Genomic DNA, 19,750 nt, shown 5'->3' with positions numbered 1-19,750 from the left:
TGTATTGACTTCCATGCAATCTGAAAATAGGTGTCAGTGAAATGGGTCTCATGCTCGCCACCATTGTTAATCAAATGCCCAAAGTGCCCAAGTGTGGGTGGAAATGTCCCAAACATAAGTCTCACTTGTTATATTAATGTGTAACTTGGTATAGATTATTTTAGTGATACTACAGTCTTCAAATCAATTATATAATACAGATGATAGTTTATTATGTAATTAATCGCTCAGCTTGTATTTGAGATATGATCAGTAAGAATTTCCACCCAATGATAGTTAATTGAATTGACACTTGTGTGAAATTAAACACTTTGATAGAATGGTCTCAGCTATATTTGTTGATGTATGGAAACTATAATTGGTCATGTCAATCAGGTATAATTGGATGAAAGTATGAAAATTCACTAATTAAGTGAATTTTCATGCTTGGGAACTATTAATGAGACCCATTATTCTTACTAGATCTTATGGGACTTAGTAAGAATAATGGGTTATTAAAATTCGATGCTCAAGTTTTGGCGGCGATTGAAAATTCGCCGTTAAAAACAGTAAAAAACAACAAACAAGCATGTACGATCACGTTGTCTGGCATAGCAGCGATTTTATAATCGCTGGTAAACAAATTCCAGTTTTCAACTGTAGTTCCCAGCGAACAAAAATCGCTGCTATACTATATCCCAGCGATTTCCATATCCCTGGGAAATAGATTCTCTTTATTAAACTATTTGGCAGCGAATCATAAATCGCTGGCATATTATATACCGGCGATTCCATACTCGCTGGGACATTATGAAACAGGGATTTATGATTTGCTGCCATATATAATCCAGCGATTTGTTAAACGCTGGGATATAATGCACGATATAGCAGCGATTTTGAAATCGCTGCGATAGTGTATACCCGCGAGTCATGAATCGCTGGCAAATAAACTTCGGTTGTGACATTTATTTACCAGCGATTCTGAATCGCTGGCATACTAAATAGCAGCAAGTTTACAAACGCTGGCAAAATAGGTTTCGGTAATGAAAGTTATTTGCCAGCGATTAAAAAATCGCTGTAATGGTATATACCAGCGATTTTTTAATCGCTGGAAAATAAATTTCATAACGGAAATTTATATAGCAGCGATTTTAGAATCGCTGCTATTTACTGTGACAACGATTTTGTACTCGCTGGGAAATAAATTTCATAACCGAATAAATTTCAGAACTCGCTGGCTTAGTAAATGGCAGCGATTCTTAAATCGCTGCCAAATAGAGAACGTTTTTAAATTGATTTGCCGGCGATTATAAAATCGCTGGTATATATGCATATATGCCGGCGATTTTTTCTTTACGCCGCAGTATATAGAAACTGGCTGAATAGTACCGGCGAAGATGCAGCGATTATGTTATCGCCGGGATATAGATATAGCAGGAATTTTTCTTGTTTTCGCGGCGATTATTAATCGCTGGTAAAAGTGTAATCTTTTGTAGTGCATAAGCCTCCACTGCTTGGCTTAGATTCGAAAAGAAATTAGGAGTGTCGACTAAATGCATTCAATGTTCAAGTACTTAAGAGTGTTAGCTGTTAAGAGATCTGTGTATGCTATAATGTTAGTTGGTGTGTGCTTTGTAATATTGAAGGCTTTAATTTTGTATTGGCAAGCAAGTCGTGTATCTAATTAGATGTCTGCTTTATGACTATTTTCATGTACGTACATGTATCTCTTAATTAGTTTTTATTGGTGAATTATTTTTGGTAAAGTATTTTTAATTTAATGTTTGAATTTGAGATATTTTCTACTTTCTAAAAGATTTTTTTTTTCTTTTGAAAATTCTTTAGCCAAAAAAAGATTAAACAAGAATAAATCGACAAGCTGACATGACTTGATGTAGTATATTAAATTGTAAAATTAGTTTTATTATAACTTATTATATAAACTTATGATATTAGTTTGTAGTTTTACTTATATGAAATCTTTTTGTAATTGTAGCACTATTGATTTTATAATTCAAATATGTTCAAATACAAAAAATTAAAATAATAATTAAGCATATAGTAATAATTAAAATTTTACCTCCATTATTATGAAAGGAGAATGTAATCTCACATACAGAGAAAAGAAATCTAATTATTTTCTCATGGATCGTTAATAACTATATGCATGTTCTTTTAAAAACTAGGCAGGCCGCAGGGCGCCAAGGGGGCCGCTGGTTTTTAGTTTTTAAATAAAAAAATAATATATGTGTATATATATATATTATATATTATATGGTAGATCACATATACCACGTAATAAAGAATATCATTTTTGTATATACCATGATATATCAATTTTATTATTAATCAATTATCATAATTAAGTTTTACCAGGTATAAAAATTAAATACAATTTGGATAAATAAAAGAATTAAATAACCGCGCCATATAAATATATATATATATATTTATATTATATGTTCAAGAATCACATTTTTCTTAATGAGCAATTAAGTTCGAGAATATTTGGTAAATTTAAAGTACAGTTGAATTTAAAAAAAAATATATGTATTTTTTATAATAGAGTGCAAGAAAATATAAATATAATATTGAATACATATATATTTCTCAATAAAACCCTTTGCTTTACATTAGTTGTGCTTTAAGAGATGTAGATATATATATATATATATATTATATTTACATAATTATAAATATTATAAATTCTATTTCATATATTATATTTCGATCTCTAGCTTTTATGCCTTAAAGTTTAGATAAAGAATTTAGAGAGATTACAATCCATTTCATATATGTCTACTTTTTGTTATTATTTCCAAACAAATTAAGAGTCATTCCCATAATTGATCAGTGTTTAATTAATCATATATTCATGTTAGCGAAAATTTTGAGTACTCATTTCGCTATGATATTATTTGCAAGTTACATTTGATTTATCTTATGTTAATGCTCTTTTATCGTATAATTACATGAATATCGACTAACTAATTGGTTAAGTGAATTAGTAGACGTTTGTGTTACTATACAACGGTATTTAGGTAATTTCAATCAAAAAAATATTAGAAATCTTAAAGACCATAGTACCACTAGTGGGAGACTTCTCATAAAAGAAAAGAAAGACTTCTTTTATGAGTAAAGAAAGACTTCTTTTACGAGTCATTCTATTGAGCTCTTAAATTATTGTTGTGCGTGGGAATCTTTTGCTTCCCCAGTCATAAACACAATGCTATTAATTTTGTTCTACTTTTATCTTTGGATAAGGTATCTTTCGTCTGACCAATTGCTTGAATTCTTATTTGTTGTATTGCTTCTCTGGTAGACCTGTGTGTGGGATCGATCAAACTTATTTCCGTTTTATTCCACCTGTGTTTCCTTTTTCCCGTTTTCTTTTGTTTTTTCTTTTTCCAGACCAGAAATATTTGTCCCACAATGATGGAATTGGGGAATCTTTTGCTTATCCAAAGTTAAAAACATTGCTTTCATTCTTCCTACTTTGATCATATTTTGTTGGACCATTAGCTTTTACAGACCTGTGGGGTCAAAATAATTTGCGTTTTGCATGTTTTCCTTTTCCCTTTAATTTCCACTTGCATGGTTTCCTTCAAATTTCTAATTCTTTCTATCTTTCTGATCTTTCTGAATCCTTCCAACTTTTCTGAACGGTTGATGGAAATTGAATGGAGTTCTGATTTTACAACAACGACTTGGCCGGCCAACAAGAAGGATCCTAAGATTCTTTACTTTTACGTACTTTTGAATATATATATATATATAGACTCCTGATATTCATTCGTTATAATTCGCTTGAATAATTATTTGTTTTTAATAGACACCCTTAGTTAACATTAATTGGGAGACTTCTTAGAAAAGAAAGACTCTTCTTTTACGAGTCATTCCATCATTGAACTCTTAAATTATTGTTGTGGGGATCTTTTGCTTTCCGGCCAGTCCAAAAGATGATGCATTCATTTTTTTGCTACTTTTATCTTTGGATAAGATCATATCTTTACTTTGTGTCACCAATTGCTTGAATTTGCGTTTTATTCCACCTGTATGTGTTTTGATCTTTTTCCCTGTTTTCGTTTATTTTTCCCCTCTTTACCCACACGAGAAATATATATACATATATTTTTTTGTATATTTTAAATATTACTAGAAGTTTTACAATTTGTACTCTAAATTATTAATACTAATACATTCATGTATTTGAAACTATAAAAAACATATAATGTCAATATCTTGCTTAGATCTAACTGCCAATACTATATATTGTATAACTCACATTTTTTTTTTATCTATCTCATTAACTACACGTACTTGAAATTCGATGTGAGCATTATTTTCCCTTTTTCCTTTTTATAATTAAACGCATAGTTTTTATTTTTGATAATTTGATACATAAAGGATAAAGCATTAATCTATAATTGGAGTATAAATGTATTGGCTAGCTTTATCTTAAAAAAAAGTTTTGCTATATATAATTTGGTGTATTGTAAGCACATCACTTATAGCTGATGCATGTGAAATTTTTTTACATCAATGATGTGCTAGAGGTGTAAAAAATAAGGCTTATAAATAGGTTTTCTCCAAAAAAATGTAATGGCTTTGGAGGCCGGCGAGGCAGCTGACGATCTACTAAGTGGCAAATATTCTAGTTAAATGGATGCTCAAGAGAGAGGTCATGTGAGGATCATATAGAGTGGATGCTCTCGTCAAGTTTCCCAATTTAATGCAAATTAATTAATTGCTTAAATTGGTAATTCCAGTACTACCTAATTTATGGTATTTAATTATAGCCCATAATTATAGCCCACAATGATGGTACTGGGGAATATTTTGCTTATCCAAAGTTAAAAAACATTGCTTTTCTTTTGAAGAAGAGATCATATATCATGTGGGACTAAAGTAGGTTTCCGCATTGCGTGGTACTCATGTCACTAGTGGGACGTCATTCGATGCTTGATCAACAAAAATGGGTCGATTTATCGTGGGACGGGGGACAATAAATATTGAGTTTTACTATATATATATAAGTAAAGTTGCATACTAATCTGTGTACCAATGTTGATTCTTTCATATCCAAAATTTAAATTATTACTGTTTTAAAAAAATTTACTTTTTGACCAATCACATTAGATTGGTGCACATGTTAGTGCATAGTTGTACTTACAACTAGATTTTTTCATGATTAATACACATTAAACTAGTACACATATTAGTACATAGTTGTACTTATAATTAAATTTTTTCATAAATATTACTGGCATGTTGGCTTGCAGACAAGCCATTTGACAGAGAGAAGTGATGTCTATTGTTTTGGAGCAAGACTCGGGGAGCTACTTTCAGGAAAAAAATTACTTTCATTTTGTCAGTACGATGAGACTCACTTTACTCTTCTCAAACTGAAACACTACTTTGCCGCTTGTAATATACCACTCAAGTGTATCACTTAACATTTTTAATTTTTTTAAAATTTTTTATTTATTTAATAATTAAAAAAGTGATTTTTTTTATATATTGGTGCATTTTTTCATTTTTAAAAATATTTAAAAAAAATATTAAAAAAAATATTAAAAAGGTAAAACTTACAAAGTATACTAACAGTCAAATGGAGTGGTGCTACTCACATGGCAGAGTAGCACTGCTAGCTCTTTCCCAAAAGATATGTTTAAAAGTAAGAGGTACGGTTAAAGGACATCCACACAACAGTACAATCCTTTTTTCTACAATTTAAAAGAACAAAAGAGACACAACACTATGGATCAGTAATTTAATTATGGAAAAATATAGTTGCAAGTATAATTGTACATTAATATATGCATCAATTTGATGTGATTGGTCAAAAAGTAGATTTTATTAAAAACAGTGTTAATTTAAATTTTAAGTATGAATGATTCAGTATTAGTATGCAGATTTGTACGCGACTTTACTTGTATATAGTAAAACTCTTTAATTATAGAAGTGATAAATAATAAGATAGAAATGAAATTGATCAGAAGATGTTGTGGTGCATGGCACAGGTGGACGGTAGGTAGAAATTTCAGGTGGCATGCGGGGTATGGTGCGTATCTCGTCAAAATGAAATATTTTTTGCTCCAAAAAATGAAGCTATATATGGTAGTGATTAGTGTATATAAAACTACAATAGAAGTCGTATAAGGCGTGAAAATTAGCTGATGTACAAGATTGATGATTAAAAGGAAAGTAGCAACTAGACGACGTGTGCTAAACAGAAAAGAACAGCTAATAATACATTGAATATGAGAATTATCACAAATAAAAAAAGAAATGCTACAAGAGAACTTAAGAAATTGGTGACTCTGTTGCCATGATAGATAAAAAGTTAAAATAAAATTAAGAGAGAATAACTTGTATTTCTATATATGAAACTGTACCTTATTTATAGGTAAATGAGGCCTGAGAAAGAATAGATGTACAAGAAGTTAAAAATAGTAATTGATTTACATAATAAACTAAATATAAGAAAGAATAAGTCATAGTATCGTATATGCTAGAATATTATGAGTATATTCTATCAATATAAGTATAGTACTATTTTAACGTAGAGTAAGTCAATGATTGCCAATGAGCTGGGGTTACTATGTGATGACGTGGCACTAGGTCTTTTTTTCTCTCAAACGTTGAGGCGATTTTGGGTGCTCTTTCATGGCTTTGGGCGCTGGCCCTCAGCCGCCAGCGGGGGGTTGTGGGAAAGGAGGGATTTTTCAACCGAAGATTGGAGAAAGCAAAGTGGATAGTTCCATAGATCAAGGGGAGGCGCATATTCGTCGGTTTGCAAATGTTGTGGGTTCAAATCCACAGATGCTTCCTTCAGTTGTGATTCAGCATAGGGATCCAAAGTTCCACGAGGGGGAGAATTTTTTGTGTTTTCAAAAACAGAGGTGCAACTATCGGCTGAACCATTCAGATTTTCGGTGGTTTTGAAATTTTTACGGAGAAGGCCATCTCTTGACCAAATCAGGGGTTTTATTCAAGCTCGTTGGGGTTTGAGAAAAATACCAGTTATTGGGCAACTGCAAAATCCAAGAAATATTCTGGTGAGGATGAGTCAAGAAGAAGACTTTATTTTGGTTATGGCAAGAGGAAATTCGGAGGTGCTTGGGGTACCTTTCAGGGTATTCCATTGGTCTCCAGATTTTATAGAAGAGGAAGACTCTCCTTTGGTTCCAGTTTGGCTGAATTTACCAGGCCTTCCTCCAAATTATTTTCAAGAATCAATATTAAGGAGTATTGGAGATGGATTCAGAAAATTCTTGAAAAGGGATAATGCGACGGCATGTGTTACACGGCCTGGAATGGCACGAATTTGTGTGGAGATAGATATTTCTGTTCCGCTGAGGAAGTCGTTTTGGTTGGGACCTCCTCATGGTCAGCTAAGTCATTATCAAGAGGTTTTTTATGAAGCTTTGCCAAAGTATTGTTGTTCATGTCGAAAACAGGGGCATAATGATGCTAACTGCACAAGGGGAACTGGTTTGAAGTAGAAAAAATCTATTGATTTAGATGGGGAAAATAAAAAAACAGGGAAAGTGATATGGAAAGAAGTAAAAAATGTAGCAAAGAAGGATGGGTTGAAGACAATGCAGGTGGAAAGAGGAGAATCAACAAAGTCTCGGTGGATGGAGATTTTGAATAGAATTCATTCACGTAAAAAGGAAGAGGTTGGAAAAGAGGGAGCAGTTTTATTTATTTCAAATTTGGGTGTGGCTTATGAGAAGTGTGAGGATGGGGAAATAGAGAAAGAGTTAGAAATACCTATGCTGAATGATATACAACGGAACCAGGAGGGATGTAGACAAGATAAAGATCATGCAGGGTTGCTAGAGGTAATACTGCCGGTATATAATCAAGTTGTGAGCCCGACTAAATGGAGTGATGTGGACGGTGAAGATAGCTCTGAATCAGAGATGGAACAGAGTATGAGTAAATCGGGTCCTAGAAGTGGTTTGCATTTGGTGGATGAGGCCTTGGAGTTTGAGATGGGAAGTCTGGCTAGAGAAGATGAATTTATAGAAGTTGACCTGAGGAATGCGACTGGCCTTTTCCGAACAGTTTCTGATGGAGAACAAGAGGGAGAATTAAATGAGTTGGCAGAAAAGAATTTTGATTCTAATCCAAAATTGCATATACCTTTAAAGAAAGTGAAGGGGGTGAGGAAAGAGAAGTCTATAATTGCTCTGGAGCGTCGTACTCGCTCAAAAAAAAATTAATTAATTCTTTATGACTATTCTTATTTGGAATATTAGGGGCATTGGTTCGTCGAAATTTAGACTTTGGTGTATTTTGAATAAAAGTCGTCCGTTGGTGGTGGCTATTTTAGAACCTTTTATTAGTGCGAATAAATGTCGTAGATGGGCGAGATGGTTGAGATTGCCATTTTTTGTTAATAATTCAGAAGTGGGTGGGAAAGTTTGGCTTTTTTGGGCAGAGGAGGTGGATTTTGAGCTGTCTTCATGTTCGGATCAAGCTATTTCAGGATGGTTTTCTTTTGGGTCGAGACATTTGTTTGCGTCTTTTGTGTATGCTAGTTGCTTCCGGGATAAAAGGGTTGAATTATGGGAATATCTCAGGCTTCAAAATCCTCAAGGGTTACCATGGTTGGTTGGGGGAGATTTTAATATTATTCGTAGCGATAGTGAAAAAGTAGGAGGGGTGTTTCAGGCACCTCGGGCAAAGATGGATTTTAATAGTTGCATTAATGATTGTGCATTATTGGATATTCATTCGAAAGGAAACCGATTGTCATGGTGTAATGGAAGGCTTGGTGGTAGGAGGATTTGGGCGAGATTAGACCGTATTTTGGTGAATGTGCAATTTCTAAATGAGTTTGAGGGAGCTGGTTTGTGTTATCTGCCTCGGACATCTTCTGATCATTTGCCTATGGTGCTTAATTTTTCCAGTCAACGAGAACACTATATGAAGCCTTTTCGATTTCTCCGTATTTGGGGTACACATGAGGGATGTCTTCCTTTGGTGAAAAGTTGTTGGGATAAGGTTTTTGAGAGGAATGCTATGGAGCGGATTAGGAAAAAGTTGAAATATTTAAAAGGCGAGTTAATGAAATGGAATAAAGAAGTGTCTGGTCGTGTTGATGTGGAGATTCAGAAACTAGGTGACCGGGTTCACTTGCTGGAAGAAGAGCTGGTACGGACTGGTTTGGAGTAGACAGAAATGGAGCTTTTGGAAGCTAAACAGTCACATTTGCAGTGGATAAACCAGGAAGAAATGTTGGCATGTCAAAAGTCACGGATAAAATGGCTTTTAGAAGGGGATTCCAACTCAAAGTTTTTCATGCTGCTTTACGAGTTAAACATTCAAAGAATAAACTTGGAAAAATGTTGTCGGAAGATGGTAGAGTGCTGGACGATAGTGATCAGATTCATACGGAAGCAGTAAACTATTTTCAGTAGATGTTTACATGTTCCAGTGTTAATACAGAGGGTCCGGAAATGGAATTATTGCATCCGGTTGTAACAGCAGCAGAAAATACAAAACTGTGTAAACAACCATCTATTGAAGAAGTGTAGAAGGCTCTAAAGTCTATTCCGGTAGACAGCAGTCCGGGTCCGGATGGTTACTCGGCTTCTTTCTTTTCTCTGGCTTGGGATATTGTGAAAGAGGACCTTGTGGAGATGGCAAAGGAATTTTTTGCAGGGCAACCATTTTCAAAATTTTTCTTAGCAACACAATTGGTTTTACTACCTAAGGTGGAGGAGCCTCTTGGTTTTGGGCAATTTAGGCCAATTAGTCTTTGTTCTGTGGTGTATAAAATCATGACAAAGATTATCTCCGGTACTTGGTAAAATTATTTCAAATGAGCAAGCGGCGTTTATTTCAGGAAGAAGTATTTTTGACAATATGGCTTTGGCACAGGAGTTGGTACAAGGAATAAATCGAAAGGTTCGAGGTGGGAACGTGATGTTGAAGATTGATATGGCAAAGGCGTATGATCGTGTTAACTGGAAATTCCTTATGGAAGTTTTACGTCGTTTGGGTTTTTCTGAGAATTGGAGGAATTTAGTATATAATGCTATTTCTTCTCCTTGTTACTCGATTATGTTGAATGGTGGCTCTAAAGGTTTCTTTCAGGCATCGTGGGGAATAAGGCAAGGTGATCCACTATCACCATATTTGTTTATTTTGTCTCAGGAAATTCTTTCGCGCATGGTGAATCAACAATTCAGGATGGGTCGAATCAAGTGTTATCATTCAGGCGGTGGAACACTTATTTCGCATCTTTTGTATGCGGATGATGTTTTGGTTTTTGCCAATGGAGGTAAGGTTGCTATTAGAAGGATTATGGAAATTTTACATCGGTATGAAGAGATGTCGGGGCAATTGATGAGTCCTACTAAATCAATGATTTATTTTTCTAATTCTATTGGTTTGGATCGTAAAAGGGATATAAAGAGGTTATCGGGTTTTGTAGAGGGGAGTTGGCCTTGTGGTTATCTTGGTATTCCTTTGTATGTGGGTCGGCTCAAAATTAATTTATTTGATGGTTTCTTGTTGAAGATTCAGAAAAAATTGGCGGGGTGGAAAAGAAAGCTTTTATCATTTGGGGGAAAGATTATTCTACTAAAACATGTACTGAATAGCATTCCAATTCATATGCTTTCGGTTTTAAAACTCCAAAAGGAATTTATGACAGGATAAGAAGCATTTTCTCTGATTTTCTTTGGGGTTCCTCTTCGAAGATTAGAAAAAGAAAATGGGTATCGTGGAATGTGATTTGTAAGCCTGTGGAAAAAGGGGGGCTTGGTGTTAGAGACTTGATGGAGGTGCATGAATCTTTATTTATGAAATATGGTTGGAAATTGTTGAAGGGAGATTCTCTTTGGGCTGAATTTTTTAAGAAGAAATATATTGGCCAAGATCATGTATATAAGGCTATTCAAGTGCAAAAGGGGACAAGGTTTTGGAAAGGAGTAGCAGAATTAATGCCGAGAGTTATTAAAAATTCGAAATGGTTGGTGGGTAATGGGAATGTGAATTTTTGGATGGATAATTGGGTTGCTTGTGGGCCTCTTCATGATTTTTGTCCAGTAATAGGGAATATTGGCCTTAAGGTTGCAGAGGTCTTTGATAACTGGGGTCCAAAGCTTGAGGTTATTGGTGATTTGGTTCCGGATGAAGTGATGCAATTAATTAAAGAAGCTGGAATAAAGTTGAAGTCAAATGATTCGGATGTGTTGATATGGAAGCATACGGTGGAGGGGAAATTTACAACGAAATCAGCCTGGGAGTTATCTAGAGAAAAGGGACAAATCTGTGAATGGAAGAAGTGGTTATGGCAGCCTAATGTTCAGAAAAAAATGTCTTTTTTCTGCTGGAGGGCTAAAAAAGGGGCTGTGCCGACGGATGAAAGAGTGCAACGGCTGAATATTCCTTTAGTGTCTAAATGTCAGTGTTGTGTTATTCCAGATGTAGAATCTTTGAATCATGTTTTATGTGCAGGGCCGGAAGTTCAAAAGGTATGGAGATACTTTGCAGAAATCTATAATGTTCGGCTGCCTCATATCAAAAACTGGAAGGGTATGATGTTGTATTGGTGGCAGAAAGCAAAGAAAAACACACAAGTGGGCTGGCTGCGGGGAGTCATTCCTATTATGATCTCATGGGCTTTATGGAAGTCTAGATGTTTATCGCGTATAGAAGGAGTTCTGTTCAGCATTGACGTTATCATTCGGCAAGTAAAATGTGAAAAAGCAGTGGTTCTACACAACACTACACCTCGAGCGCTCAGTCGAGCGAGGGTCGAGCGAAGTCACATTTTTTGACCAATTATGAGCACTTCAAGCCTTTCCGCAACAACACATGTTACAACACTATTTTACACAGGTTTTCACAAGAATATGCCAATACGCTCATTTTTCCCTCAACAATCTCCCCCTTTGGCATTTCTGTGACAAAACCTCTAACCTATACATATGACTTAATCCTAGCACACCCAACTAGATCCATATTCTTGAACATGTTGAAATATTTCTGCACACGCTTAGCAAACGGTTAAACATACCCATTCACATATGCACAAAAACGTATTTGCAATTCTCAAATCATAATTCATGAACTATCATGTCAAGTACAGGTTTTAGAAAAGAAATATTTCATTAAGCAACAAATCATAGATTGAGTTCAAGAAACATTAGTCAAACAATCAGCAGCTAACAAGAGATATAAATCAACAGACATAACCAAAAGCTGTTGTTCCCCCAAAACAAAAAAATGTGTTAGTAACACTCCCCCTGAGTTAATACTGTACTACTCCCCCTCAACAATATCTCCCCCTTTTTGTCACAAGAGGCCAAGGGGCTCAATCATCACCATCAGCATCCTCATTATCCTCATTAAGCTGCCTTTCAATGTCATTGAAGCGTTGAGTCACAAGTTGCTGCAGGTTATCAACTTTCACATCAAGGCTGTCGAACCGGGCGTCAAGGCGAGCTAGATACTCAAGAACCTGCTGAAGACTAGGCTCCGACGAACCGGGGGCTGAAGAGGATAGCTGAGAGCTGGATGGGGCTGAAGTAGACGGCTGAGAACTGGATGGTCGGGAGCTCGAAGGCTGAGAGGAGGGAGCGGGAGGGTGCTCAACACGGAGAGGGTGTGGAGTTGTGTGAGCACGACTCAGCTGGACCGTCCTATGACCAATGGGAGCCTTAAGTACAATTCGAGGCTCCTGAGGATGTAAAGCAACAGACTGGGAGAGGACCAGGCGGGTGATTAAACACGGTAAGGGCAAACCAGTTCGTATTTTGGAGGACCGATATGCCTCAATAATAACCCAACACAAAAGACTTCCTAGATCGATGGAGACACCATTGATCAAGGCATACAGCAGAAGGGCACGGTCAAGACCCACATCACTATTATGACCAGTAGGATCTAAGTTCGTAAGAACAATTCTACTGAGAATGAGGTGATCAGGGGTAAAACGAGCAGTTGAAATAGGGGTTGTCCCTTCCCAACTACTAGGCCGACCACAAAGACAACTAGCAATGACTTGTGGACTAGGAGGAGATGTCCGTGAGTAGGGAAACTCGGGATAGGACACACGAGGGGCATTTAGCAGAGTCGCTATCATGCCCGAAGTTACTCGGAAAACAACGTTCCAGAGACTGACTTCAAACGAGTCATCAACAGACACGTCATGAATATTGGAGTAAAACTCCCTAACCAACTCCACAGAAGGAGTGGGATGACCAGTAGTCAATGCCTGCCACTGACGAGACTAAAAAATGCGGGGAATGATAGTCTCGGTAAGCTCACCTATGGCCACTTCACGCTCGACTATGGGAGTACGATGCGAGAAGTTCTGAGAATATAACTCCTGGGCTCTAGCACTATGTAAGTGAGCTTGAGCGGGTGCAGGGGGGTTTTGGCGAGGACGAACACGTCGAGACATGGTTTCGGCTGTAGACAGAGTCAACGACGTTAGATAAGGCTAAGGCAATGTGAAGACGTGATGAATGCATGCATGCTGACACAACAATGCCACCCGACAATGTAAAACTTGGTGCATGCCCTATGCCGCTCTTTATTTTGCAAAACAATGATAAATGCCTAGTCCAACTCATGTGCATGATCAACATGCATGCTAATGCCAACCCATGTGCATGACTCTTATGCAATGACAACCCACATGCAAATCCATTTGCAAGCAATTGCCACAATCTAAACCAAAATACCTTCAAACCCAATGCAATCCTAGTTAAACGATGTCCCAAACCTAGGATAGACATAAAATAGATATGGGGACAATGCTATGCCAATGCATGATGAAAAAGAGAATACAAACTTCATTTAGGCATTTTATCGAGCACTTGGAGTGCATCCAAGTGGGAAACTCGGGCATAAGCCCATGGGAGTTCCAAAAACTGCCTAAATACACTCAAAACCCAACAATGGCTACACAATAGCCTCAATAAACCAAAAGAAATGGAACAATTTCAAGAAAAACCTTCAAAGACCCCCAATCCGAACACCATATTCAAACTATACGGAAATACCCAAAATAAAATCACCAAATCACGAAAATACAAAAGAGAAAGGGCTTTACCTTGATTTGGAGATGATTCCGGAAGTAAAACACTTGATTATACGAAGAAATTTGAGAAAAGTGGAAGAAAAATGCACGGGAGGCGGAAAAAGCACGAAACAGAGCAGTCTGCTCGAGCGGCTCGAGCGGCGCTCAAGTTTTATAACAGTCGTTCGCTCGAGCGAACTTTAAACCCTCGAGCGGCTGTCGAGCGGGTTTCGCTTGAGCGGAGTCGAGCGAGGGTCGAGCGAGACCACCAGAAAATCACATTTTGCCCAGTTTTGAAGTACACAACACTCACATGACTTGGACAAATATTGGGAATGTCAATTTTCACACCAAGAGTACATATCAAATGTAGAGGAGCATCATATTCCCATAAAACACGCAGTGAAAAACAAAGTATCACAAGTAATATAGACGTGCGTGTTTAAAGCGGTCCTTGCTCAATCAAGAAATTTCAACCGTAAGGCGTGAACGGGGTTGGGCTGAATATGAAACCATAAGTGCTTGGGAAGCTCATTCAAGATACAGAAAGTCAAACCTAATGCTGTTAGGACCTGAATCTTTCTGTTTAAATACTTGTTTCAGTATGTTCAAGAAAACAGAAAACTCATTCTGTTTTTCACCCCTTTTTTTTTTTTTTTTAAATTACAACTTCACTTTTTCTTTTCCTTTTGAGATACATATTTTTTTTTTTCGCAAACGAACCATGATGAGGTCATCTAGCCCGTGGTCAATTCTGTATGAAGATAGAGCTTCCTACCACTTTTGATTGCCTCCCCAATAAACTCACAAGTGGTGAAATGTCAATTGACCGATTTTGGAGTGAAGTGTGTGATGCCAGTCACAGATTACACGAGATACTCATGTTCCAAACCTTTGTAAAACATAGGTATATGATACAAATCTCAAAAGATACATGCACCTAGATTTTAGAATTAACAACCCCACTATTATATAGCGCAATCATGGAGTGCATGTAGGGGCAGCAAACAAGAACAAAGAAACAAAAAAAAAATCAACAAAAAAATAAAACAAAAATGCATGTAATGCATACCTGTCAGTCTACAGCACCAAGACCATGTGTGGCTTGCGTCTTTCCCTTTTGGATGATCCACCTTGGTATCCATTTTCTTGAGAATGGCTTTTCAGTTCTCTTGGTGTGCCTCCTAAGCTCAAAGCAGTTTGGTCGGATGTGACCAATCTTACCACAATGATGACACACGGGGCTTGCTTTGTGAACTCTTTGTCTCAAGAAGGTTGAGACATTCTTGGGGTCATTCATGTAATTCTTACCCCTTCCAGAAGGATAAGCAGTTCTACTGTTAACGAATGCAGGAGCATGCACAAAATGACTCATTAATTTAAAACAGTTTGGTCTAATATGGCCTAACTTCCCACAGTGATGACATATGGGGCTCATGTTGCGAGCGCCTTGTCTTTTGGGAGGAGGAACAGACTTTTGCGCTTGCATAGGCTTCTTACCCTTTTCAGATGGATGAGCCTTCCTTTTCTCAGTCATTTCAGGAACAAACACTGTGGTTCTCACATTTTTACAAAAGGCTTTTGAGCTTGAAGGAGCATCAGGATTCTCTTCAAAATAGCCTAGACCACTCTTATCACTAGAGGACTTTCCTAAACTTAGGAGTTTGTCAAGCTGGTTTGTCTCAATGGAGAATTTCTGCAACTTAGTATTTAACAAAGTTAGCTCATTTTCATGAGTTGTCACTTTATCCTCCAAAGACACATTCCTCTTTTGTAACTCATCTGTTAGACCAATGGCTTCTCTTAGTTTGCCCTGAAGTCCTTCATTTTCTCTTTTGCATAAATCTATTTCCTCAATATGTGCTTTATTGAGTTTCCTCAATTTCACACATTCCTTATACAACTTCTCATAGATTTCCTGCAAGTCATCTTCATCCCCGGATTCATTTTCAGAAACACTCTCAATTTCAACCACAGATTCACTGCTATGACTTTTTCCTGCAACAGAGGAAGTGAAAGCCATGTAGTTGTGATTTTTCTTCCTGGGAGAACTCTCTTGTGAGTCACTTGACTCAGACTCACTATCAGTCAAGGAAGCAGTATTAGCTTTTTCTTTGGCCTTTTTGTAATTCGCACACTCAAGTCGAATGTGACCAAAACCATGACATTCATGGCACTGAATATTGTCATTGACAGCTCTAGTTTCTCGCTTATACCTCCCTTCTCGGTTTTCTGAACTAGAACCTCCATTGAAACCCTTGAACCTTCTCTTCTCCTGTCTTGGGTTTTTCTGGGCAAACATCTTCCTGAATTTTTTAGCATAAAATGCTATCTCCTTGTCACTCATGGCAAGTTCGTCAGAAGATTCACCAGACTCCTCTCTAATAGCATTGAGGGCTATGGACTTGTTTTTCTTATCCATAGGAAGAGTATGTTCATAGGTTTGTAAGGAACCCACCAACTCTTCAATTCTCATGTTGTCCAAGTCTTTGCTTTCTTCTATAGCAGTGACTTTGGGACGAAACCTCTCAGGAAGAGATCTAAGGACTTTTCTCACAATTCTGTCCTCAGGAATTCTATCCCCTAAATTAAAACGAGAATTGACAATATCATTAAGTTTGCTATAGAAGCCATCAAAAGTTTCATCATCCTTTATCCTAAGTTCTTCAAAGTTGGTGGTTAGCATTTGAAGTTTAGAATTCTTTACAGCCTTGGTACCTTCATGGGTAACCTCAAGAATGTCCCATGCCTCTTTGCAATTTTCACACATGGAGATTCTCTTGAACTCCTCCTGGGACACGGCCATGAATATCGCATTCAGGCCTCTGCTATTCCAACTACACTCGTTGACTTCATCCCTAGAGTAATTTTCCACACCCTTGGGGGTTTCGACTCCCTCAATGAATACAACCGGTTGTTTCCATCCCTTTGTTACGGAAGCCCACACTCGTTCATCCACAGACTTAAGGAAAGCTCTCATTCGAACCTTCCAATACGCATAGTTACTTCCATCAAAAAATGGTGGAGATATGAGTGATTGAGACCTATCCATTTAAACCACTACAGCAGGATCACACTCAGGAACTAAATCCTAGCGGAGTGAACCCGCTCTGATACCAATTGAAAAAGCAGTGGTTCTACACAACACTACACCTAGAGGGGGGGTGAATAGGTGTAATCTAATTTTTATGGCCTTTTGAAAATTAATCAAACAAGCAGTTAATAAATGAATCAAATAACACAAATAATCAACACATGATTTTGTTCACGGAGTTGAAACTCTTTTGAAGAACATCTTCAAAATCTAAAACCACTCCGGGTGTAAGACACCACCTCAAATCCACTATTGAAATTTTAGTTTGTTCCAACCAATTTAGGGACACTCACAAAACCTTTGTAGTAGCTAAACTTGGCTTGCAACACCACGAGTGACCCACTCGATCTCTACACGCATGTAGTGTCGGAACTCCGACCTTCCTATAGCTTCCCACGAGAACCTCTCGATCTCTGCATCAACGGCAGCTCCGGACTCTTCCGGCCAACAAAAATGTCCACTTCAATGGACTCAAGTAAGAGTTGATTTTGTGTGTTTTGTGGTGGAGAAGTGTTTATCCAAGAGAGAATCAACCAAATGGGGGAGAGGTTGCTCTAAGAAGTTCTTGGAGGCCCTTAGGGTTTTTGCTCTGATTCTCCACACAAAGAACAGAAGTTAAGCTGTTCTATTTATAGTTCCCATCAAATGAGGCGCTTCAAAACCCTACATTGTAAGAGATCTGGAACATTGGCTCGAGCGAAGTGTCGAGCGAAGGTCGAGGGCCACAATCTGCCAAAATTCGCTCGAGCGACCTGTCGAGCGCGTATCGAGCGGTCGACTCTGCCTGAGTTCGCTCGAGCGAGGGTCGAGCGGTTGAATCTGCCTGAGTTCGCTCGAGCTGTATGTCGAGCGAAGGTCGAGCGGTGCAATCTGCCTAAGTTCGCTCGAGCGCTCAGTCGAGCGAGGGTCGAGCGAAGTCGCCTTCTTTGACCAATTATGAGCACTTCAAGCCTTTCCGCAACAACACTTGTTACAACACTATTTTACACAGGTTTTCACAAGAATATGCCAATACGCTCATTTTTCCCTCAACAAAATGGTTCCTACAAGAAGCCTGCTGCTCGGTACAAAGCTTTCATAAAATAAAAACAGGGGATTATGAAATTATGCAAAGGTTGAACTTACCAATCATTCCAACATGTAACAAGCAACTAAAGTATATCAAATGGGAGATGCCAGAGGTCGGAACTGTGAAGCTGAATGTAGATGGGGGTGCTCGAAATAATCTGGGAGAGGCTGGTGGAGGAGGTATTATTCGGGATTCTAGGGGTAGATGCATTGTTGGTTTTGCTCATAATTATGGTATTGCTTCGAATACGGTTGTTGAATGTCGAGCATTACTTGATGGTTTGCGAATTTGTAAGCAATTAAAGTTTCAGAATGTGTTAGCAGAATCTAATTCTTTGGTTGTTATGGATTGGGTTACATCTGGAGTTTGTAGACTATGGTTTTTATGGGAGTATTGGGATGAGATTTAGGGGATTTCTAGGGAGATAAGTGCTAGGTTTCGACATATTTTTCGGGAAGCGAATGTGGTAGCGGATTTTTTGGCAAAAGAGGGTGTACAGGGTGTGGTGTGTGACTTTTTGGATTTGGATTTCGAGAATAGTCGTCTTAGAGGCTTGATCCGCATGGATCGGTTGGGGATGGTTTCTATTAGAGAGATGTAATTTTTTGGTTCTTTTGGTTCTTTGAGTTTCTTTTTTGGTATTCCTCCGCCGAAAGTGAGGGTCTTTTTAATAAACTTGGGACAGGGCTACTAGATGGGTGGCTACTGGCTCTTTGATAAAAAAAAAAAAAAAAAAAAAAAAAAAGGTCAATGATTGCCAATGAATATATAGAATGTTCATAAATTTTATACGTTGTTTGGACCGGCAGTTTACAGTACCATGCATGCATATATATAGGTTTTCAATTGAGATTTTATCCAATTTATCCAGTTATCTACATTAATTTTCTTGAATCCTAATAGTTTCAGTCACCAAAACCATACCACAAAACTTTGTCAAATTTAAAACAGCCACAATATTTTTCGAAGCCATCTTAATTATACTTCAAACACATTTCTAACTAATATCATATCCAGTTACACGACAAATATTCAGATATATTTTCTTTCACAACTTACTTTGATCTGATGATTGGCAGTAAAAGGGGGAAAAAAAGAAGGTGACTAATATCCTAAAGAGGTGTTCAAAAGCGAAATGCGAGGTCGATCATTGACCTACTGTGATGGAAGCTGTCGTGTTCCTCTCATGCAATTTCCCATTTCAGTGCAGTTTCTCTATTTCAGTGATCCAGGCCATATGAATAAACGTTTGGCTTTGTATATATAAGACACGTTTTGCTGGATAATTTGCTTTGCCTTACTTCATTGTTTATCTAGCTAGCTTTCTGCAGACATGATCATGATGTGTATACATATGGCCGGATCGAAGTAATTACTTGTATAATTAATTGGTTTTTTTATAATTTGCGTTTTCGTTGTGATCATCAGTACTACCCCATTTGCTGTTTTAAAAGTGGAGAATTTCCGTCACCAATGCATGCTTACTTATCCCTAAATACTACTTTTTATTAATTAATATACGAACAATATTACAAAGGTGGAATTAATTTATAAA

General features: G+C 37.3%; 1 protein-coding gene across 1 annotated transcript; it reads left to right on the top strand.

Annotated features, from left to right (window-relative positions):
- The first annotated feature begins 7,583 nt into the window (after nt 1-7,583).
- Nucleotides 7,584-9,168, top strand: LOC122296154. The gene is made up of 2 exons (XM_043105603.1): nt 7,584-8,190; nt 8,399-9,168. The coding sequence occupies exons 1-2, from the start codon at nt 7,584-7,586 to the stop codon at nt 9,166-9,168; spliced, it is 1,377 nt and encodes a 458-aa protein (XP_042961537.1).
- The last annotated feature ends 10,582 nt before the right edge of the window (nt 9,169-19,750 follow it).

Source organism: Carya illinoinensis, chromosome 15 (assembly GCF_018687715.1).
Source record: "Carya illinoinensis cultivar Pawnee chromosome 15, C.illinoinensisPawnee_v1, whole genome shotgun sequence".
Lineage (NCBI taxonomy): Eukaryota > Viridiplantae > Streptophyta > Magnoliopsida > Fagales > Juglandaceae > Carya > Carya illinoinensis.
The sequence above is the reverse complement of the archived record's forward strand: the minus strand, read 5'-3'. Positions and strand labels throughout refer to the sequence as shown.